Raw genomic sequence first — 23,756 nt, 5'->3', positions numbered from 1 at the left:
GCAGGCTACACATTAAACGTTAGGTAAATAGCACTTCTCTGCATTTAACGACTTTAATGTCTAAATAGAGAACGAAGTGCCTTCTCAGCTCTTCAGTTTTTTCCTATTACATGAATTTCATGAACATATATTGTTCGTAAAACAAACAAACGAACAAACAACAACAAAAAAACCCCCAAACTAAGCACACCTGTAGGCGGCCAGTATTTTCCCCACTGCATCGAACGTACTGAGGTCGAAAATGACATAATTTCGAGGTCCTTCCTACTTCCGAGGCACCGCGAATGCAGCATTAGCTGGTCAACAACGTCACTAGCCAAGGAGCAGTAACACAGGTCGCCGAGATGCTTTGGTTTGAGGGCTCAATTCCTGAGGCCATTAACTTGGCTAAACAGCGGAGTTTCGTCTTTGTTGTTGTCATTACAGGTAACAGTATATGTGTGAAGATGAGCCGTCTTGCTTCCTTTTGACTGCATTTGTAACAAGTGATAACGCTGAAAAAGCAGGAGCGCCAGCTAGCCTTGGTAGCATCAGAGCCATTAGCCAGCTAGCATAGCCAACCAGCTGTCAAAGAAATAAATGTCGCCATGCAGATCAGAGTAAAGTGACCCACCGATAGCAAAAGCACAGAAATGAAGAAACACAAATCTGATGCACAACAATATTCGATTGCAACGTTATAGGATCAGGAAGTGACATATTTTGTACAACAGTGCCCGTTGTCCCTAATAGCCTAAAGAGATTAATTTAACGCTAGCGTCCGTGAATGGCTCTTTGTAGGCCAGGCCGATTATTTTACACTTTAGATATAAGAAATGAATCGTGCTTATGACAGAAGAGGTCAGGGGATCTGATATGACGGTCACAGTCGGCTTACATGTGACATGATAGCCGAGGGAACTCATTTTTACCAGGTGACTTCCGTCACCAGTTTGACTTGGGTCATTATTGCATCAGTATTAGCAGTGGTGGTGTTTGTTAGCCGTTCTGTTATTGCAGCTTTCTGGACAGTACGTGACAGTGATGGTGTACTTTATTTCCATATAACTGTGAGTAAATGTCTCAACACTGTGATTGTTTCTGTCCTCAGGGGATGATGAACAGTCAGTGCAGCTGATGTCGAGCTGGGAGGATCACAGAGTATCAGAGGCAGCACGGAACTGTTGCGTGGCCATAAAAGTTGATGCCAAGAGGTATTGGTCTGTTGCATTAAATGCACAATACACAGTTCAGTACTTTATTTGGAAGTTAACTACATAACAGCATTTTCCTTCAGTGTGATATGGTGGAGGTTTATCAACACAAATGACAAAAAGTGGCTTGTATTTCTTCAGTAGTGGATTATTTTGTTAGGGGTCAGATACATTTACTGGCACTTGTGCTACTTTCAGCATTTAAAACAGTGCACCATGAACTGTACTGTCTGCTTACGGCTATTACTCTCCTCATTGTCTTTGAAAAATAGGTTTAAGTGATGCTTATGAACCTGATATTAACAAAACTACGATGTACAGTTGTGAACAAAAAATTCCATACACTTGTCAAGATCAGGTATAACGCGGTAGTTTTGAGTTTCTCATGACTCCTATAACTCCTAATTTTCTATGACGGAATCTTTGAATCACATGAGTCAGGCATTTTTGTTTTTTCATAGATTTATTATAGGTCTTCTGGAAATGTGAAGGACTCTACTGGGTCAAAAGTGTACAGAAATGCTAATGTTTGGTTGATATGTCCAATTGCCACTTCCACCTAAACTAAGTGCTTTTGGTTGCCATCAACAACTTCTGGCAAGTTTTCTGGTTGAATCTTTGACCAGCTTTAGCTTTAAATCAGGACTTCTGGGAGATCATTCTCAACTCTGCGTTACCACTTTTGATGTGTGTTTGGGGTCCTCATTTTGTTGGTGTCCAAGACCCAGCTTTTTGTCTGATGATTTTAGATTTTCCTAAAGATGTGGAGATAATCCTCTGTCAAGCACCAGTTCCACTGACACCAAAACAGCCCCAAAGCATCAAACTACCACCACCATGCTTGATGGTTGGTTTGGTGTTCTTGGGGTTAAAGGCCTCATCTTCTCTCCTTCAAACATATTTCTAAATAGCTTAGTTTTTGTTTCATCTTGCCACAGACTTTTTCTCAAGAAGGCTTTTTCTTTGTCCAGGTGATCAGCAGCAAACTTCAGTGGAATGTTAAAGTGCTGCTACTAGAGAAAGAACTTTCTTCTTACGTGGTGGCTTCTAATTCTAACTCAGCTTCTAATTCATTGCAGACCTGCTTTTTAGTGATTTTTTTTTAGTTGACTCTTGACCAACCTGACCAATTGTCTCTCAGCAGCAGATAATAGTTTGTGTTTTCGTCTTGATTGTGCCAATAACGCAACTGTACCATGCACTTTAGACTCACACACAGTTGTTTGCACAGTTGATTTTGGGATCTGTATCTATTTTGAAATGGCTCCAGGGGACTGTCCTGACTTGTTTAGGTCAATGATTTGATTCTTCAGATCTTTGCTGAGCCCTTCAGACTTTCCCATTGTAGTGTTTCTGGCTGAGTCTGATGAGTGTATCAAATCAGTCCTATTTACATTAGGTCAGAGGAATCAGCAGCTGTAGTCGATTGTAGTCAGTCACAAGAAGTTAAGAGGCGATGCTACTTTGAAAGTTTGATTAACACTGCTCTCTACATTACCAAAATTGATCATTCAAGTTCCGATATATACATTTTTGAAACAGCAGATTTTGTCATAATTCCAGAGGCCCTATAATAATAAATCTGTGACAGACCCAAAATGCATGATAGTTTTTTGTTACAAAGACATGCAGTTCAATGATTCCATGATAGAAAACTAAGAGTTAAAGGAGTCATTAGAATGTCAAGACTGCCATGATATACATGGTCTTTACAAGTGTGTGGAAAAGTTTGTTCACAGTTGTATGTCGATATTTAATTTGGCTAACCTCAGCAATAAATGAACTTGTGCAGGCAAACTGAAGAAATATAGAATTTCCTCTGCTTTTGATTTGATGTGTTTGAAATTGTTTTACCATCTGATGTTGCATCACCTTTTTCAACAGCGACATATGTGTGCAGTTCTCCCAGATCTGTATCCTTTTGATGTTCTGAATGTTGTCCATTCCTTCGTGGCTCAAGTGATGTAGGGCTACTACAGAAGGTTAAGTAAAATTATGGCTAATTGATTTTTGAGAGCTGAAAACAGTTGCTGCCACTGCCTATTGAATTGCTGCATACATTATTACTTTATTATTAAGTAATAGCAATGTACACTTGTCTTTCTGTCTAGTTTCAAACTGCGACAACAGCAGTTTGTACCAAATCGACAAAGATTATTCAAGAGAAAAATAAAGATTCCAACAACTTCAACGAATTGAGCTTTTTGCTCACATTTATCTTAACCCTTAAATGCATACTTGGGGTTGTTACTACGTACTATTAATGACAATCTGTGTTATACAAGCGCAGAAAAGCAACTTTGAAATGGGATTGTGATAAAGTTGTAGTCGAGCAAATTTTAGGTTGAATTAGTGGTAAGCATTTGGGCATTTTTTCTCAACATTGATAGGTATAACAGGCTATTACACTGCATAAATAAAGACAAGAAGTCATTGTGAAGTTTTTACACATGATAACATGTAATATATGTCCATTCACTACTGCAAAACACAATTCAAGCTACAGGTAAAGAAAGCTCTGGGATTGAGGAAAAAAAATAGTGGAACTGGTGATGAAAACAACAATATAAATGAACTTGTTGACAAGAAAGGTAACGCAGAGTCCATTATATGGAAGTGGTTTTGCACCTGAAAATGTGCAAAATATGGTGCTGTGCTAAATATGTCACTGGTCAGTGTCAACCAAGACAGGAATCGCAGCAAATCAGTCCAGTCACTTGGAAAGGTAAAACCCAGCGAATATACCAGGAGTACGAAAATGTTGGCCCAGTTTAGTCTGTCAAGACGTTTTAGCTGCACTAGCTGTTGTACCAAAATGTTAGTCAATCATACTGTGTTTTTGCTGCCATATGAAAAGTAAAAAGAGCAAAGATATAACAAGCACATTTTGTTACTTCATAGTGACTGGCATGATGCCCATGAGCACAGTGGGGAAAGTCAGATTTAGGAAATTGATTAAAATGATATACTGATAAATGCAATGCTGATCTCGCACTGAAATAACAGCTACAGATAATCAATGCGGCACATTTTTCTCTCTCACAGTTTTTCACAAGCTACTTGATCACAACACTTGAGGCCGGGATTGAAAACTCTTAATCTGCTAATCATAAATTGTTGATTTAATATGAATGAAGTTTAATTGCATGTGAATTTGCCCCTTGAAATCAGCATACGACAGCTAGAGATGAGACCTCAGACTCTGTTGGTGAAGCAAACAAACCCAGTGACTGGTTTCATTTTGTTTTGTCATCAAAACAGTGACAGGTGATGTTAACTGCCTCTGGTGATGTTCCCCGTTTTAATTGTACCAACAGTATCACTTGATAAAAATTAAAAACTGTTATCTGAATACAGGTCCACCGCTCTTGGCTATTGATAAGTTGCTGTAGAGTTGAGTGACTCCATACATTAAAAAAAAAAAAAACTTCTCAGATTTTTTTTTTTCCCCCTCCAACTCAGGGCAGTTTAATCTTTTTTGTAGGTATTTAATCAGCTAAGGGTGCAAATGATGATATTTATGTAAATACTCAGTACTGCAAAATGCCACTTGCTGGGACATTGTTCCTCAACTCCCATGTTTGAAGATCCAGTGGTGTGCATACCATCTAGCTTCTTTATCGGAGAGAATGGGATTCCTCTGGAGGTCATCGCTGGAAGCGTGCCAGCTGAAGAGCTGACGAAGAGAATCAACAGAGTTAATCAGGTACAGGTACAAAAGTTGGATTGTATATAGTCTAATTTACAGGTAACTCAAGCCACTAGCCAGCAACCACATTTCCAGTATAGTTATTACATATGACTAAAATATAGTGTAATATAATTTTGTTGTTTTGATGACAACCACTACTACCACTGCTACTCAGCAACATTGTAAAATCATCTGGTTTATATGTACAAGTGAATAAAGAAATTGAGGCATCCATTGGCAAATGACACATTCTGTTCACTTTGGAAGTAAACAACTTCTGCAGCTAACACATTAAAAACAAGAAAAGCACTCAGAGCGCAGTACTCTGCCAAAGCTGCTTATTCCTTGTATCATTTCCGACTGATAAGTCCGCAGTGGTCGATTTGTAGTAGGATCACAATCATGTGATCGTCAGCAGGCAGCTGAGGTAGTGTTCACTTGTCATATTTACAGTGATGCCGTGCCGTTATCAATGGTACAGAAATTTTTAACAAATCCGTGGATCCAGACTATAAGCAGCATCACAATCTAAAGAGGTGGTCCTTGTGTCATTTCTGACCTTCCCTGAAAATTTCATCCAAATCCGTCTGTCTGTTATGAGTAATGTTGTGCACAGACAAACGTACACCGATCATCACAGGTGAAAATTACGAGGGGCTGGATTTGGCCCACAGGCCTTGAGTTTAACACATGCTCTAACACATGAACTACTGCTACCAAAGCTACTGAATCTGTAAGGTGTTCTTTCTGATAATAATATTTCTCTTTGGTTCCTGACAGATGCACGCTCAGGAGATTGGAGGTGGGACTACAGTGTTACCAGAGGCAAGTGGCCCTGTAGGGATGAGCCCACCTGACAGCACAGCCACAGAACCTGCCTCAGCTCCGACAATACCCGCTGTGTCAGAAGCAGTAGCCACACCCCCTGCAGCAGTGACAAAAACAACGAAAGGTGAGTTCCCCTGAATCTCACTATTCACTTGGCAAATACAATTTGTGTGCTTCTTGTTACTTGAGGTCTGTTTCAACTTCCTTTTAGCTTAATTAGCACAGAAATGAAACCACTGTAGTCTTTTTTGCAGATTTTAAAGTTATGTAAAAAGAAAGAGATGGAGGGAAACATTGCACTCAAAGAGAAATAAATGAGTACAATTTAGAGTGCTGCAAGTTTGAAAAATGAGTCCTGTTCATTTATATTTTAAGCATAGCCTAACATCAGGTACATCAAATGACTTTATGTAACTAATTTGAAGGTATGAAAAAAGCAAAGAAAGTTCAGAGTTGTGCAGGAACAAAAAACAAACAGTATCTGCAATCAAGTTTCTAAATACTGCTGTGTACACCGATCAGCCACAACACAGGAACCACTGATACCTGGTAAGCAGTTTGATGCATTCAGTGATCTGCAGAATGGCAAATCTTGTAGGGTGTTCCTGCTATGCAGTGATGAGCACCTAGTAATTATGGTCCAGTGAAGGACAACTGGTGAACCAACGAGGGGCAATTAGTGCTCAAGACTCATTAATGGATGTGGAGAGTGAAGACTGGCTCCTGTAGTCTGATTTCACAGAGCAGTTGCAGTTGTACAAGCCATTAAAATTGAAAATTCGATCATATAAAGATGTCATAGCATACAGTGCATTGCACCTCGACCTGTATATGGCTGCATAGATGAAGTGCCCATGTTGACCCTTGTCTGCTGCCTGCAATTAGCATGTGACCATCAGAAATGGACCATTGAGCAATGGAAGAAGGTAGTCTGGTCTCATGAGACACATTTTCTTTTACTTCATTTATCCACACAGCAGAGTGCACTATGGGAAGCCTGCCATAAATGTTCTGTAAATGTATATAAATATTATCTGGAATCCTGTGTTTCATTTATTTCTCTTCACGATTGGCTGCACTCCTCAAATTTGCCAACTTGTTACTCCACATTCTTGACTTTTGTAGTTTTTAGTTTCTCCCTGATACCTCCTACAGCCTGGTTGGTCTCATCTTTGAACTGAGTCAACTCTTTCTGCTTTTTCTGTCTTAGCTCATTGTTCACAATAGAATGGACTGCCTTGATTTAGGTACCAACCAGTTAGCTAGTTTCACTGTGCACAAATTTGTCATGGCTGGGCAAATTAACATGCAGCCATTGCAAAAACACTTTCAAGTGGCCATCGGGGGCATTTTCCTTTGCACCATAACTAAATTATGTATTTTGCATGAACACATTTTAAAAATATCCTAAATTCTAAGATACTGTGATTTCCTTCTCGTTTTTCCTTCTCTCTGAATTCACCTCTAACTATATACCTGGACAATTAGTGATGTTGTACATGGTATTATTGTAGTCCTTGACCATCAGTGTTGTGGGATACTTTTTTTTCTTAACGGTCAGTCAAACTTTCCCTGCCTGCACAGGCACTCTTGTCATCAGGTGTATCTGAATTGGGTTCCCCCCTGTTCTTAAAATAAGGGTCTATACATAGTTACATTTTTGGAATATGATAACAGTGAAATGGACAGACTGGGAGAAATTGCCTGAGCCAATGAGAAAGAAAAAGTACTGCTTTCAGCCATAATTGCTAGTACAGCAGCTGCTCATGCATAGCAGAGAGGCACTAAATCAGCCTTATGATCATCCTACACTCGCACAAGTGTGACCATTTGCACACTGTCAAAAAAAAGGTTGCATACACAACTATTTGTGGTCACACTCTGGAGCCTTGTTAAGGGGATATGATGTGAAATAAAGAAGCTGTTAGGGTGGAAATTAAAATCTGTGGCATAGTGGCCAACAGGTGTTTTACAATAATTACATTTCTGAAAGTTTTCAGAAATGTTTGTGCTTCTATGAAATTGCAAATATTGTTTCACATATCACCTGGGCTATCACCTGGCAAATTTATGGATGTGGATTGCCAAGGCGGGAGAACAAGTACTAAGCTACCTGACCAGGTGACAGGACTGTTTCCCAAAGGCAGAACACCACCTGCAGAACTCCAAACTTTTCTGCTATTATAGCTACTATTACAACAACCTATCTCAGGAAACTAGAATGTTGTCAGAATACCTGTGGACAAATGGTTCAGTGTTACCTGACACACAATTTGACTGTAAAATTTACACTGGACATGCAAAGAACAAAGCATGGTTGACTTAAAACAGAGACTGCTTCCCTACCCTCCTCTTCAATGTGGGACCCTCACACTGACAAATCTCAAGCCTAGATGCCTTATGATCTACACATTCTCGCACAAGGCTTAACACCTGACAACATTTCAGACCATATTCAGATCTTTCAGCCGAGCAAGTTACCATATAGATGACCGAAAGCTCTTTCAAATGTAAAACACAAACTAGTTTTTAGAATAGTGGGACGTTTGTGCCCTCCAGAGGTGGTCCTGGAAATTCGTACCTCCAAAGACCATCAAAGTTAACACCTTCTTTCAAAGTCACCAAGATGTGTAGCAACCAAGTTTCTCATAAATGGCTCACCCTCATCCTCTTTACCAGGGCTACAGATCTGAAAAGGAATTGGATGTTTTGAAAGTGAGAACCACATCAAAATGTGCTCTGCACAATGTCATCTGGAAAGGGACCACCTATCAAATCTCTATCTGCAAAAATCTATCTAAATCCCTTTAAAGTGGAATTCCTTTTTGATCAGTTAAAAACACTTCAACCTGTTCTCTTTGGTCAGTAGTGGTTTACCCCTTGCAAGTCTCCTATGGGTGCCATTTTCAGCCAGTGTCTTCTTTATTGTGGAATCATGTAGATGAACCTTAACTGGGGCCAGTCTGCAGTTCTTTTGACATTTATCTGGGTTCTTTTGTTAGATGTACATGTTGACACGCTCTTGGAGAAATGTTGGTAGGCCGGCCACTCCTGGGAAGGTTCACCACTGTTCCATGTTTCTCCATTTGTGGATAATGTCTCTCACTGTGGTTCTCTAGAGTCCCAGAATTTTAACAATGGTTTTGTAGCCCTTTCCAGACTGACGTGTCAGTGACTTGGTTTCACATTGGTTCTTGAATCTCTTTCGAATGGGGCAACATGTACTGCTTTTGAGACCGTTTAGCTACTTCACAATGTCAGACATGTTCTATTTAGTGATGTTTAGATTTAACAAGCCTGGCAGTAATCATACATGGCTGTAGCTGATGAAACAGAATCCAACTGCCAAATGAATTAGGTCTTTTAGTAAATTGGTAGCTAAGGTTGCAATTACTTTTCCACAAAGGACAATGTGGACTGGACAACATTTTTCCTTCAATAAATGAAATATTCATTTAAAAACTGCATTTTTTGTTTTCTTGGGTTATCTTTGTCTTACGTTAAAATTAGTTTGGTGATCTGGAACATTGAAGTGTGATAAATATGCAAAAATATAAGCTTTCTGTAGCGGGCAGATACGTTTTTATGGCAATGTCTATGTAGCCCTCTAAGTGTCACCCACCTGTCAAGCATGTTGCTCATTAACATTACCAGGGATGTGTATGAACTCTGTGTTTCTTTTCAATGTGTGCACACAATGGACAGCTAGTGCACCATGAGGTGACAATGACTAAATTTAACAACGTTTTGGATTACAATCACAGAGCACCTCTAACTAGAACAATTTTAACTTTTCATGAAATGGGAGCCAGCAATCCTCAGTGAAATCAGTGAGGTTATACTATTTATAGGCGTCAAGTAGCAACTTAACTCTCTGGTTCCTTTTGTGTTCTTGTTCTACATAGCATCCCTCTCTAGTGCAGCGGATAAGGACAGCTTTTTAGCCACAGAGTCTGTTGCAGAGACTGCATCTTCCGACCATGCTGCTCAGTGTTCTGAGAGCGAAGAAAACCTTGACGCTAAGGTAGAAAGGTAGGAGCACACATACACGTCCAGCTCAGGTCAATCTCCACAGAAATTTTGCTTTGAGTTGTATTGTCAGCACTTAAAACATAATCTCTGTTCAAGTGAGATGGCAGGAAACAAACTATTCATTGGCAGAAGAACTAAAGATATTTCTGAGCAGTCCTGAACATTCTCTGCTGTTACAGTGTCCCAAATAAATTCACTTCTAAAATGAATTCCACTTGAAATATGTGCAGAACTAGGTGGAGTCCTTCTGTGAAAAACTAAATTTAGTGGACATATAATTGTGTATATATGGCCCCCCCATGTATGCTGCATGTCAAGATAAAAACTAAGCGATGATGTGAAAAGGAACTCTCTATAAACCTCTGTGTACAAATTCAATAATAAATTATCTACATTCAGTTTCTGCTGGCACAAATTTCTGCCCATATTAACAGGACTCCAGCATGCCTTCTCTTCAAATACTTGTGCAGAAATTGTACTGGAGTGGTCAATCATTTCAATTTGCAGTACTTAATGAGTACCAGATGGTTGGATCTTTTCCGAAAATGTTCCCACATTTTGGATAAACATAGGCAAGTTATTCTTTTACCTGCAGTTTGTTCTCTTGAAGAATCCATGCTTTGACTGTGCCTAGCCATTTCACAACATGCTGCTGTATTTGCTGACTTCATTATGTTGCTGAGTCACTTTAGTCTTACCACACTGCTAGATGATGTTTATCTTTTTATGTTCCTTGAGAACCACTAATTCAACAACCTTACACTCAACACTGCACTTCCTTGAGTCATCAACAGTACACCCACAAATACCCTGATTTATTTATTTTTTTATTATTTATTGGTGAGGTTTGCAAAAAATGTGTTTGCAATTGTAGGTTACTAATATTAGATTGATGCAAGAAAATTAAACTTTCTTCCATCCAACTTCAACACAATTAAGTTAATGAATCTTATATAGCTTATGCAATATTGGGAAAGTATTTAAGGTATGAAGAAGAGGTGCCATCCCAGTGTACTGTGAATATCTAGATCCTCCCAATGGCATTTAGCCAGAGACTTGTTGAATTAAAATTTGGACAAATAAAACACAAATTCCCAAGTTAAAACATGTAGATAAATTTATAAAATACAGGCAAATTAAAAAGCCTTCATAATTCTCAGAGTAATTGTTTTGTATTATTACATTGCCCTGTCAGATTAACCAAGAAACTGGAGGAGAGACGAGAGCAAAGGAAGAGAGGAGAAGAAGAGGTAAGGAAACAAGACTTTTTGGGAACTAAATACAAGTCTGTGTTTGCCATAGATCACAGAGACAGCAAGGCCTTATAAATATAAAAATAGGCAAGCTGATGCCCTTCACCCCTTGATGCCAGTAATAGCCATCCACCTTTTTATTTAATCCACAGTAGTGAGTGGGATACCTGTCTGATGTAATGCATAGGATGGTAGGATATAGTCAGATAACTACCAGATATTTCACTGTAATGCAGTGAGTAAGCTACTGAATTGACAGAGGTGCCCCTGAGCTTTTGTGCCATAGCAAACAGCCGACTGCACATCTCAAGGCTTTCTTTGTGATTTACACAGCATCACATACGTATAAATGGGTTTCTCTTCCTTGCTTCACAAGAACAAGTAAAAAAAAATGAACGAGGAAGTTATGATCTTGGCCTGAAAAGAGAGATTCAGCTTCAGTTATGCACCCCTGTGCTTACTGTTTGATGAGAGCCAACTAGAGCAATGTTTAATGGATACCATGTCCTGACTTTCTCGTTCAGCCTAAAAATCATCTGGAATGGTCTATAGGTCTGACTGAAGAATAATGCGTCCAACAGGGGACCTTAACATATGGACGACTCATAGGAAGCATCTCAGCAGCTGTGAAATGGTTGAAACCATCTTAGCAGCTTCAGTTGCTGTTTTGATAGGTTCTTCTGTAGCACATCGGAATCATCAGCTTCAGGGTTGTAAAGACACAAAGCAGACAGAGGGACCAGACTGTTGAGATAAACCTGCCAAAGAACCGGGAAAACTTTGAGCTTTTTTGGGCTCTAAAAGAGATCTGTGCAAGCTGGGCAAAGCATGCTAGATCTATGTGGTTATATGTGGGGAGATACTTACCTTATCCTTGAGTGGGACAACTCTAGACAGGTGGAGATCAGTTAGAATTACCACTGCAAAATTTTGCAGAGATCTCACCCAGACACTCTCCTCCCATCTATCACTGTGGTGTTGTCTCAGCTCATCCATCTGAGGCAGCTGCAGGGCAAAATGGTACAGCACCATCTAAAGTGTTATGAGCTCAGAATCAGAAATATTTTATTTATCCCCAAAGGGAAATTGCTCAAACAGATTGATCGGGTGCTCGCTCTAACCACCATGGTGCCCAGATGAGCCCATTGTGACAAGTTTGTGTTGGTATTTAGAGCATGCAGAGTTTGACAAGGCTTAGGCTTACCAGGAACGATTCTTAGTTGCATGATTTTGTTTTGTATCACCGGTGCCCTGTGAGTACTGACTTTCTGCTTTGATGAGACAAGAATCAGTTTCTTGTCTGTAGTCCTTTCACACTTGCACTTCTTTCCGTGATTCTGACGGCATTTGAATATGTGATTTCTGAAAGAGCACCCAGCTCGCTGTTCTGTAAAAATCATGACTGAGAAAGGTTGGACTGAAAAACATTTCTGTCTATTCTTTAACATGGCACAAGTCTAAACTGCACGACTTATTGCAATTTGGGTAGTGATTCGGGGAAGACTTTTTCACCTTTCAAAAGCATCGCATAGAGTGAAAAAGACAAAGTTTGTGTGCCAGAATCCTAAACACATTTTTCAGTGATTAACATCTGCTTCAAAGTGAAATGTACATGACATGAAAACTTAAAAACGTTAACAAGAATCTCTCCTGAATTTATTAAATAGCTGCAGCATCACATAGCATCATGATACATATGAATATGTCCAAAGAAAGAGTTGTGCGCATTTATGCAGACAAACCAAAACATTACTGTCATTCATTACTTAAAATTCAAAGTTTACCCTGACATGGAGACAGGATTAATCAGAAATTGCATCTCACATTGTGTAGTTTTCTTCACTTCAGACAGGTGAGCTGTCATGCACACCATCACAGTTCGTAATAGTTTGTTTAATTTTGTTGGTTTAGAGTTATTTTTTTGTTAATTAGTGCTTTATTGTACACTTTCCAATCTCACATTTATGACAAATATCATGCATGTTCCGTGGCTGTCTCTGACACTGTGGTGAGTATGTCTGAATGAAGCCCTTGGGAACAGTATTGTAACTTCTGTCTGAATAACAGAATGCCAGCACATTAACAGACTGATTAGGCAGCTAGCTCATGGTTCCCAGGTCAGAAAAGACCTTAAGTATGTTAGTATCCTTACCCTTTCTTCTATGAACATATTCCCCCTCCGTGAACTTGAAGAAGGTGGTCGGAGCCAACGAGGATGTGAAAGGGAGGTGACAGGACTGATAAATTCCATTCCTGTTAACAAAATGATGGTACTTCTTTGGGTGTGGTAGTGTTGGAATATTCAACTGTAAAATCTATAAAATCGTGTTTTGTTTTTGATTCAGAATGAAATCAAAAAGGAAATGGAACGGCGAAAGATGGGTAAGGACATGCAGGACTTTAAGAGGAAACAGGAAGAGGACAAGACCAAGCGACTCCTTGAAGAAAGGAATAGAGAGAAGGCAGAGGAGAAGGCTGCCAGGGAGCGAGTCAAACAGCAGATTGCAATGGTAACCTTTTCTTTCTCTCGTCTCACTTAAATTCAGGAGTGACATGTGGTTGTCCATACTGGCATTTTATCTTAAAAGTCCTCCAGTCATTACGAGGACACAATCTGTTCTAAATATGAAGTGAGAATGCTTTCCAAGGAAATTCCATGTATATTCAGCATTAGTCTTTGTGTCTACCACCAGATATTTAAAAACACATTTATTTGATAATTTGCCACATTTTCAGCAAATTAAGGTATCAGAAATACAGTTTGATGCTAAAACTCCTGTGTTTCAGTGCCAAAATCTAAAATATGATTTTGAGCTATTTCAAGACAAAAATGTTTGTATTAGTAGTTTCATATGAAGCTACCAACTCTAACCTTGAAATGACACATCAGTTTGAAGAAATGCAGACATGTTATTCACTGTGGGGTTATTCCATTTGTTATATTAACAAGAATCCTATCGCTTCTCTGTCTTGTCCCCTCTGTCCTGCAGGATCGAGCTGATAGAGCAGCTCGCTATGCCAAAACCCAGGAGGATGAAAAGGCTGCCAAGCAGGCCATATTGCAGGCCAGACAGGCAGAACAGGAGGCCAGGAAGGAGGCATTAGTAAGGGAGAGGAGGTAAATGGAACATGGAGCTTAAGCAGTGATATGTACGCAGACTGTATATGCTTACAATGCTCCCCTGCAGGAAAAAATCTACAGTCAATTGTTTTGAATTGAAAATCTTGCCCAAAGCAATCATATTTATAAAGTATGCATATCAAAGTGGCACTATAAAAAAAACAACTCTGTTCATGCCTTTTTTACCAGATACTTTAATCCAGTAGTTCTCAACTGGTCTGGGCCTGGGACCCACCATAAAACTGAAATGACAAGTCGTGACCCAAACAATATTTCTCCAAAAATCAACAATTTATTGATTGAGCGTTCGAAGACAAAACTTTTAAAACTGAACTCAAGTACTTCACAACAACTCAAAATCAAGCAGCAATACTAATTCAAGTACTGAGGACTTTGAAACAAGTAGAACAATAGCCTCAAGTAGTTCTCAGGATATATAAAAGTGCATTTTTTTTTCTACAAAAAAAGTGCAATTCAACAAAACCAGTAGCTTCTCATAATACTGCACAAGTCTGCAACATTGCTGTTGTAGCTGGAGAAACTATGTATAGAAATATGTGCAAAAGAGTCCAAAACATGAAAACTGATGAAGTGCATTCAACAAATTATTAAAGTGAAGAAATGCTTAATGTTCTGATCAATCTCAAAATGTAAACACAATAAAACATTTTTCAAAGGGCTTAACTATATTTGAAAGCCAATATTTGGGGAAAAAAATAGTGTGCAATATTGAAAGAAAAGTGTGTTTTTAAGCACTTACAAATAAACAAAAGTCACAAGTCACAATAAAAGTACTGCAGAACTACATGAAGTTCTAATGGCTTAGCTGAGGATGCTTTTTGGCCTTTACAAGAGTCTCAAAATCTGGCTGTATGCATGATAAAGCAACTCTGAGGTCATGCTCAATGTTCAGTTTATTTGGGTATTTTGTTTTCAGCTGAACAAGAGCTGAGAAGCCACATTCACAGAGGTATGTGGTGCTGAATGGTCGGAGGATTTTTACAGCTCGACTAGCAATGGAGGGATACTCTCTCATTACATCGTTGCACCAGAACTGGGAAAGGCTTACCTCTGTGAATTTCTTTCTGAGAGTGCGGTCACATGATAGCTCCACCAGCTGACATTCATCGCTGCTAGGCAACGTGATGCTTTCCATGTTTATTCCAAACGGGTCGCGCACCCAGTCGTCCTCGGGTTGTTTATCGGGAAAGTAGTCGCTAAACCGCTCGAAAAGTTTATTCAGATGCGTGCTTTTGGACTCCTTTGTCTTCGATGTAGGAAAATCCATATTTAATGTACTCGCTGTCGTACTTGCGTTTAGCCATGCTGCTGTTGCTATGAAAACATGCAGTTTCTTCTACAGTAATACGAGTGTCCTCACCGGTCGCTGCTGACACGACGACCCCCTGCGGGTGCGGAGGGGAACTACAATGACTCGCCACTAAATTGGATTATCTTTATTTTTCTCTCTTTTTAGAAAAAGGCTCGCGACCCACCAAAAACGGCCCCGCGACCCACTTTTGGATCGCGACCCACCAGTTGAGAAACACTGCTTTAATCTGTCACATAAAGACACAAACAAGTGTAAATACAAAAAGCATGGGAACAGTTACGGTTGCAGTGATACTGAAAGAAGCTCAAATATAAGTTGAAGTTGGAAATGCTGAAAGTGGCCTGGGATGAAAATGAATTTGACACCCCTGATCTAGGCTGACAATCACCAAAAACTACGACAGATAAGAATTAAAGGCCTGACTAAAGCCTAACTAAAGATGATTTACAGTATAGAGGATTCAGTACACAAAGCCAACTACTGCTTCTGTGAAAGTTGATGAATTTTAACTTGCTGCTTTTCCACCTGTGTGCATGTATCCAGTACCATAGCAAGGATACAGTTCCGCCTCCCAGACGGTTCGTCCCTTACCAACCAGTTCCCCTCTCAGAGCAAACTGCATGAGGCTCGGCAATTTGCTGTTCAGGTATATCTGACTCATGCACTTCCATACAGTTGATGTTGTCATTCTTGATATGTTTGCCATTTTAAAATCATAACTTGTGGCCATGGCAGCTGCATTGGAATATGTACATTAACATAAAGACAAACACAGACACACAACCACACATGTAGTTCCTAGAATGGAAGAAAAGCAGATTTTAGCAGGCATATCTAGGAAAAAAAGAGCTTTGAATTGTAGTAACAGGACTTATTAATCGTAAGTGAATTTACAAGATTATTTATTTATACTAAGATCCTTAAACAGGGTCATTAAGACTTTAGTATCAGCTCCCTCAAAAGACATGCAAAAATCATTGGTGAGGTACAGGGCTGCAACTTTAAACAAACATGATGAAGTTTTAATAGTCACAAACAAGTTTCTGTGAAAAAATGTATAGTATACAGCAGCAGTGAGTACACCCCTGTGCCATATCGCTGAAGTGTCACGACTGTATCACCTTAATAACTGCATTGTTTCTAAGTTGAACAGTAGGGTGTTTGTATAGTATTTATTTTTGATCACTCAGAAGAACAAAGACTACATTGAAAATTCAGAGCCCAAGTAGAAATTCAGTGCAACAAAAGTGAACACACCTGTGATCGCTGACAAAAGTTAGAAAACTTGTGATCACTGAAACCAAATTGAGTCCACTTGTCATTTCCAAGTTGTGACCAGTGGGCATTGTCTTATCTATATTTATGCATGATTGCTTCTCATGGTAAAGAGTGAGACTTCACAAAGATGGAAAAGGTGCTGGGAAGATGGCATTTATAGATGATTATGAACACCTGTGTTTAAACCAAAATGCAAACTGTCAAGAGGACTCTCAGACTCCAGAAGCTTGGCAGTAGAGGAATATTTAGCATGACAACTACCCAAAGCACACTGACAGCATCACACACGAGTTTCTAAAGAAGAAAAAGAGTGGAATCTATGACCCAGACAAGCATGTCACCTGGATAGAATCCAGCCAAACACCTTTGGGATCATTTTAAACAAAATGTAGAGCAGCGCAACCCTTCCAGAAAATAGTAGTTGAAAAAAGAGTATCTGAAGAATGGAAGAGCATCTGTCCAGAAATCTATATGACAGTGGTGTGATCAGTGCTAAGGAGGGTTGATTCTGTCATTAAAAATAAAGTTGCACATATGAAGTATTTGAAGAAAATTACAATTTGAATCTCAGTACTGAAAGGTGAAAGGACTTTTGTTGCCTTAAGTTCCTACAGTAGGGCCTGTATTTTTAATACAGTAAAGATAAACTGTTAGTTTTTAGCTTCCCATGAGTAAATATTATACTGTGCAGATTAGAAGTAATGCGGTTAATGTACAGTGACAGTTTTGAATCACTTGACATTTATGTAATGTTGCACAGGAATGGTCTCATTTCTGTTGTTTACTGAAGATTATTGCAGAAAAATTTATTTCTTTTAATCGATGCATTAGTTGTTGTTGTGTGAACATTCAGAGATGCTCTTACCTACTAAATTCCATTGGACCAATATCCAGTTGTCATTATTATGAAGACTACCAGTTTTGTTTTGGATAAACAGAGAAACTATTCGTTTGGCATTAATGCAGAAGTTGACAGGCTTGGCAGTTTTGATTTTAGGTGCTGCAGAATCTCAGAAGACTGACTTCCTGACAATTCTAATCAATGAACAGATGTGGTGGTGTATAGAAGTTTACCCCATAGTGCTATATTATCTTATGCACAGTAAGTATAAAATGTTTTGTGGTGGTCCTGTCCCAGGAAGTGGGAAACCGCTATGGTAACTTCTCCCTTGCAACCATGTTCCCTCGGCGGGAGTTCACCAGTGAAGACCTAAACAAGACCCTGCTGGAACTGGAACTGGCTCCAAGCGCTTCCATCGTGCTTCTGCCTGTGAGTAGACCACAATCCAGTTGTCACATGTCACTCAGCCAAGGTTTTACTTAAGGTCCAGATCTCAAATGCTTGCAGAGTTTTTTGTTTTTAATTTGAAATATAGAATGGATACAACATGAATGTACCATGTTTCAGTTTTACATCAATAAGAGAAGCACTTGTAAATAAGCATAAAATCATTAGTGGGGAAAAATCACTTTAGTCATGTCCTAATCACATCACTTGACCCACAGCATAAGAATGCAAGAGGAAACTAATGTTTACATGTCTCTACAAGCTGGTCTTTAAACGTGCCACTTTTGTCAGTGTTATGTGGATCTCCTCCCTCTCAGCAGTCAGGCAGGCCTGCTAACACAGTGGCCCAGTCCTCTGGGGGTGGTCTTTGGGCAGTTCTGGGCACACTCCTGTATCCGTTGCTGGCTGTGTGGAGATTCCTCAGCTCCTTCCTGTTTGCAACCCCTCCTCCTTCGGTAGCAGCATCCAGAGGTTCCACTCAGCAGTCTAACCCCTACACCAACTCAGCATCAGCCTCCAACAAAGCAAAAAGGTAAGGGACAGTCCTTTGCTCCATTTCAGATCGAAATACTTTCAAACAGTAGTTATAATCTCTTTATAAGTCAAAGCAGAACTTAACTTTAGCTTATCTGCCGCCAGATGAGCAAACAGGTTGTAAAGATTTACTCACATGGAGTCCAAGAGAGAGTAAGAATCAGGCTACACTGACCCACAACTGTGTATTGAAACACCAGATTAAGTGTGAAATTTGAATGGTTTTGTCTGATCTTAATATTTACCACAAGGATGAACAAAAACTAAACATCATAGTTTAACTTGAAAGGAACCAGTAGAGCACAGTCCCCCACCAACACAATGATCTCTGTATGTGGGAGTTTAAAATTTAAAAGTTACAATTTTGTATTTAATGGGATAATCGTCTGTTGGGTCGGCCCACACAGAACAGCCTTTGCTTCCCACATGCATCAATGAGCCTTGGCCGCCCATGATCCTGTTGCTGGTTCACCACTGTTCCATCCTAGGACCGTCCTTTGATAGATACTGACCACTGCAGAAGAGCCGGAAATTTGGAGATCACAATTTGGCCCTTGTCAACTTTGAGGACAAAATGTTCACTTGCTGCCTGATATATCCAACCCGCTAACAGCTGCCATGATGAAGAGATAATCAGCGTTATTCACTTCACCTGTCAGTGATCATAATGTTTGCTTGATTGGTGTAAACGACTGACCTGAAAAGGTGAATAAATGTAAAGATTTGATAAAACTTTCTGAGATACTGAGATTTGATGATTCTCACCTGCCAGAAATAAATCCTACACCAAAAGAAATGTCAGACTCTCCTGATGACACCTGTCCAGTGTTACTTTTCTAAACTGTACAAACCTAATACATCTTTCATTCTTGTCAACAAAATGTGGGCTGTTTTCTAAATAAAGTTCAACTATACATTGCAAATTATCCCGGGGTTACCAGTGGATTCGGGTTTTTTTTTATAACCGACCATATATTTAGATACATATTATGTATGAATGTTACATACACTTGGAAACAACTCAACATTCATCATTTCAAGTTCAAAGGGTCGCTTTGTTAACAATTTCTGCAGTTTCTATGTTGTTGTTTTTGCTAACATAATCCACCAAAAAAATTGTTTATAAGTAATGACAAAAAGTGGAAAACTTTACAACACCAGCATTCATCCAAAAGAGTATTGAATACAGTGTGTGTCCCAAAATTACAACACACCTTTCTCGCAGTCTTTTCCTCTCCAACTTAAAATCTACTAGATGTGAAATTTCCATAATGATAAAACTTTACTGTGATGAAAACAGGTACTAACAGCTTAAATTAATAATAATCACCAGTAATTAATGTTTTTCCTCCAAAACACAGGCTAAAGCGTGCTCCTTCCAGTTATTTAGAACTTCTCCCTGTGAGGTTTTTATTACCTGAAGCATCAGACAGCAATAGGATCCATCTGTGCACCTCCACCAAGAGACTTTCACGTATTTGCGCAAGTGGAACAACAGCATCGGCATCATCATTAAATTCTAATTGTAAGTTATCCCAGAGATAGCATGAAGAGCAGGTTAGTCAGGATTCAACTGAAAGTCACACTGTGTCGACCTACTTGTCTCCACATCAGACAGACGAGCTCTCACACACAGAATGGTAGTTTACTAGTGCATCTGAACAAAATAGTACTTTGTGAAAAAATTTGTTATTTTCTATCAATTATTTAGGAAAGTGAGAATTTTTAAAAAATAAATATATATATATATATATATATATATATGTATATGTATATGTATATGTATATATATATATATATATATATATATATATATATATATATATATATATATATAAATAACTCCATTATCTCAGAATCTTTTAAAATATTTTATTCCGAGTTTGACACGCAATGACAATCATAGCAAAGACTGCTACCACAGGAGATCATTGCTGAAAAGGCTGGCTGTTGGCAGAGTGCTATATCAAAGCATATAAATTAAAAGTTGATTGAAATGGAAAAGTGTGGTGGGAAAAGGTGCACAAGCAACAGTGACGACCGAAGCCTTGAGAGGATTGTCAAGAAAAGCTGATTCAAGAACTGGGAGAACTTCACAAGAACTAAGGCTGGTGTCAGTGCAGCAAGACCCACCAAGCACAGACGTCTTCAGGAAGGGAGCTACAACTCTTGTATTCCTCATATCAAACCACTCCTGCAGCTGTGACAGCATCAGAAGATCTTACCTGGGTAAAGGAGAAAAAGAACTGGACCGTTGCTCAGTGGTCCAAAGTCCTTTCTTCAGATGAAAATAAATGTCATTTGATTCCCAAATGAAATGCAAAGATTTTGGAGGAAGAAAGGCTCAGAATCCAAAGTGTTTGAAGTCCAGAATATACGTAGTTTCTGCAGTCTGTGATAGGTGTCACTTCAGGTGTCATGTCATCTGCTGATGTTGGTCAGCTGTGTTTTATCAAGTCCAAAATCAATACACTGTCAACCTGGAGATTTTACAGCACTTCAGAAGATGCTGATTACTTTTCACTGCCACAGGCTGATCACCTCTATGTCACGCTGCATTGAACCAGTTATTTGTAGTAAAGAAGTCCCAACCAAGTATTGACTATGTAAATGAACAGACGTTTATTTAGAAGTTGGACATTTCTGTTTTGTAAATCCTATTTTTATTGATCTTCGGAAATATTCTAATAATTTGATATACAGGAATTCATGAGCTATAAGCCACAATCATCAAAATTAAACCAAAAAAGCTTGAAAAATGTCACTTGACATAATTTATATAGAATATATGAAAATTTACCTTTATGAATTAAATGACAAAAAAAAAGTTTTCATGACGTTGTGAATTTTGCATTTCATTTGGAAATCTGGGTCTTACAGTCTGGAGGAAGAGTGGAGATGCACAGAATCCAAGCTTTTAGAAGTCCAGAGTAAAGTATGTAGCATGAACATGCTTTTCACAGGACATTTCTGTATTGGAAATCCTTTTTTTTTCAGATTTGGTACTCAATTAATAATGCAATTTCAGATATAGGATTTCTGCTTTCCAAGAGCTATATGCCATTATCATCAAAATGAAAGCAAATTTGTAATATTTCACTTTGTGTGATAAATATAAGAAAATCTAACTTTATGAATGAAATTATGAAAAAAAAGCTTTTCACAATTTTCTATTTTTTGGAGATGCACTAATATTTTTTAGCTGTTTAGTTTTATTTCTTCATTGTTTATTACAAACCTGCAACCTCTGACAGTGGTAGGATCCACGAATATCTCTAAAGAGACAGAGCTGCTGCATTTGTGTACAGAGCAACAAATGTAACTTCATTAATTAGTTTTAATCATGAATTATCCTTGAAATGGAGAAAGGATAAATTAGGATTTAATGGCAAATCTCACTGTATACTTTCTACACCTCAGACAGGTGTCAGAGTCACATTTTATCAGCTGTAGCTTAATGCCTTGTCACATCACGGCTGTCCTCAGCTCAGTCCTGAGCTTTCAGTTCCGCTGTTGAAGAAATCAGGAATAAACTGGGCTGTTAGTTGGTTAGACACTTTGGTCAGCTGTTATTAGTTTAGATTTTGTTTGATATGGCAGTATCATCACTCGATATGCTGTGTGAATGACTAATAGCCATACCCCGGCTCTGTCTAGCACTGTGGGAGTATCTCTGCATTTGGCTATGCGGCACATTAATGGAAAAGTCACCTATATCTGAATGACCACAATACCATCACTTTAACAGATAGCATAGCAATGCTCCATATCCCATGTCTGAAAGGGGCTCAAGAGACACATATGAAAGAAACAGAACCATGCTAATATTTTGTTAAATTCTATACACACCATTTCATACTTCTGTGTGTGTATAATAAGAGCATAAAACATTTTTATAATGTTAATATATAGCTTTAGAAAGGACAACTGGTTCTTACAAGATCCTGCTTGGTCTGGTGTGACCCAGTAGCACATAAAGGCTAGAGCAAAGTTCAGAACGATATTTTTGCCAGTTAGCTGTGGTCGGTTAGGTGGCTTTGACTCTCCTGTACTTATGCTTTATAAGAGAACAAAAATCAGATTTATTGGTGTCTGTGTTTATTTTTGTGGGTACATTTATATTAAATGGCCACATTCTATGTTGCCATGATTTCTGATCATCAATAACTCATAAACAAATGCTGCATTTATTTAAAAAAATACAGTGGTTTTTGAGGGAATGAACAGCCTTAGCAGAGTACTGCACTGTGAGTGTTTTTCTAGTATTGATATGTAGTAATTCACTTGCTCTGTCCTACTATTTTTCATCTGTCTCTGCTCAGAGAAACTCTCTCCAAGCACACATTGGAGAACCGGCCCAAGGACTTCAAGAAAGATGGTAAAATCTGCAGGCTCAGGACTCAGGAGGACAGCGAGGATGACAACAACACCTGGAATGGGAACTCCACCCAGCAGATGTAGTGAACGCCGCAGCAGCAGTTCTCTCTTTGTCTCGCTCTCCTGTTGTACATTAGTTCAGTCTGACCAGTTCAAGATTTCTGCTGCACTTAAAGCTGAACCTAATGTTTTCTTTTTCTCTTGCTGTGTTCCAAGCCTACACCCCTGCACCTAGCTTGCATGGGTAGATCAGTAATAATCAACGGAACCTCCTTTGGGCTTAAGCTTAGTGTTTTTTTGTGTTGATTATAATATGATTCTGTCTTCTACACCAGGCTCAGATTGCAGTGGACTGAAAATCCTGTGATCAACATCCTCGTTTTTTTGGATTCTGATCATTGTGAAATACATTAGGCAGGTTTAAAAGTACCTGGAGGACCTGTTGTGTCTGGCAGAAAATTCTCTGAAAAAAGCAAATTGATCGAAATATCTGGTATTCTGAGCCTGGCTTTACTTCATGTTTTGGAGTCCCTGCAGTTTGGAAATGTTGATAACAAAATTGGCTGTTTGCCAGTGATTCATCAGGATGATTACTTATCTGTGGAATGAAGATGTTTTTCTTTGGGATGTGTAAAATATTTCAGCAAACAGCTTGCAGCTGCTGACAGAGGGCGTTGCATCTATAGCTGCCAAAGGTCTACCAAAGTGGTGGCACACACACACACCCACACCTTGGTAGTAAGCGGTTCTACCAGCTTGATAGTGGGTGACTACTTTAGTACTCCTCATTCAACAATAACAATTAAAGCAGCTTGTTTTTTGAAATCA

At 39.0% G+C, this 23,756-nt stretch overlaps 1 protein-coding gene across 3 annotated transcripts; it reads left to right on the top strand.

Annotated features, from left to right (window-relative positions):
* Window positions 1–275: 275 nt before the first annotated feature.
* On the top strand, window positions 276–23,756 carry ubxn4 (UBX domain protein 4). 3 transcript variants are annotated; one of them, XM_023298790.3, is made up of 13 exons: window positions 276–426; window positions 1,091–1,193; window positions 3,078–3,106; window positions 4,781–4,899; window positions 5,665–5,836; window positions 9,618–9,744; window positions 10,940–10,994; window positions 13,343–13,507; window positions 13,988–14,115; window positions 15,995–16,097; window positions 17,868–17,999; window positions 18,338–18,549; window positions 22,874–23,756. In XM_023298790.3, the coding sequence occupies exons 1-13, from the start codon at window positions 345–347 to the stop codon at window positions 23,010–23,012; spliced, it is 1,566 nt and encodes a 521-aa protein (XP_023154558.2). In that variant the 5' UTR covers window positions 276–344; the 3' UTR covers window positions 23,013–23,756. The 3 variants fall into 3 exon arrangements, with proteins under 3 accessions (XP_023154558.2, XP_023154549.2, XP_035799125.2); XM_023298781.3 differs by having other exon boundaries at window positions 18,335–18,549; XM_035943232.2 differs by lacking the exon at window positions 22,874–23,756 and adding an exon at window positions 18,959–19,474 and having other exon boundaries at window positions 18,335–18,549.

Source organism: Amphiprion ocellaris, chromosome 11, assembly GCF_022539595.1.
Source record: "Amphiprion ocellaris isolate individual 3 ecotype Okinawa chromosome 11, ASM2253959v1, whole genome shotgun sequence".
Taxonomy (NCBI): domain Eukaryota; kingdom Metazoa; phylum Chordata; class Actinopteri; family Pomacentridae; genus Amphiprion; species Amphiprion ocellaris.
The sequence above is the reverse complement of the archived record's forward strand: the minus strand, read 5'-3'. Positions and strand labels throughout refer to the sequence as shown.

Excerpts from the sequence above, each read along its gene's own strand:
- ubxn4 (XM_023298781.3), top strand. The coding sequence starts at position 345 with ATGCTTTGGTTTGAGGGCTCAATTCCTGAGGCCATTAACTTGGCTAAA. Across the intron at positions 18,000-18,334 it reads CTTCCATCGTGCTTCTGCCT|CAGTCAGGCAGGCCTGCTAA; the intron begins GTGAGTAGACCA and ends CCTCCCTCTCAG. Across the intron at positions 18,550-22,873 it reads GCCTCCAACAAAGCAAAAAG|AGAAACTCTCTCCAAGCACA; the intron begins GTAAGGGACAGT and ends GTCTCTGCTCAG.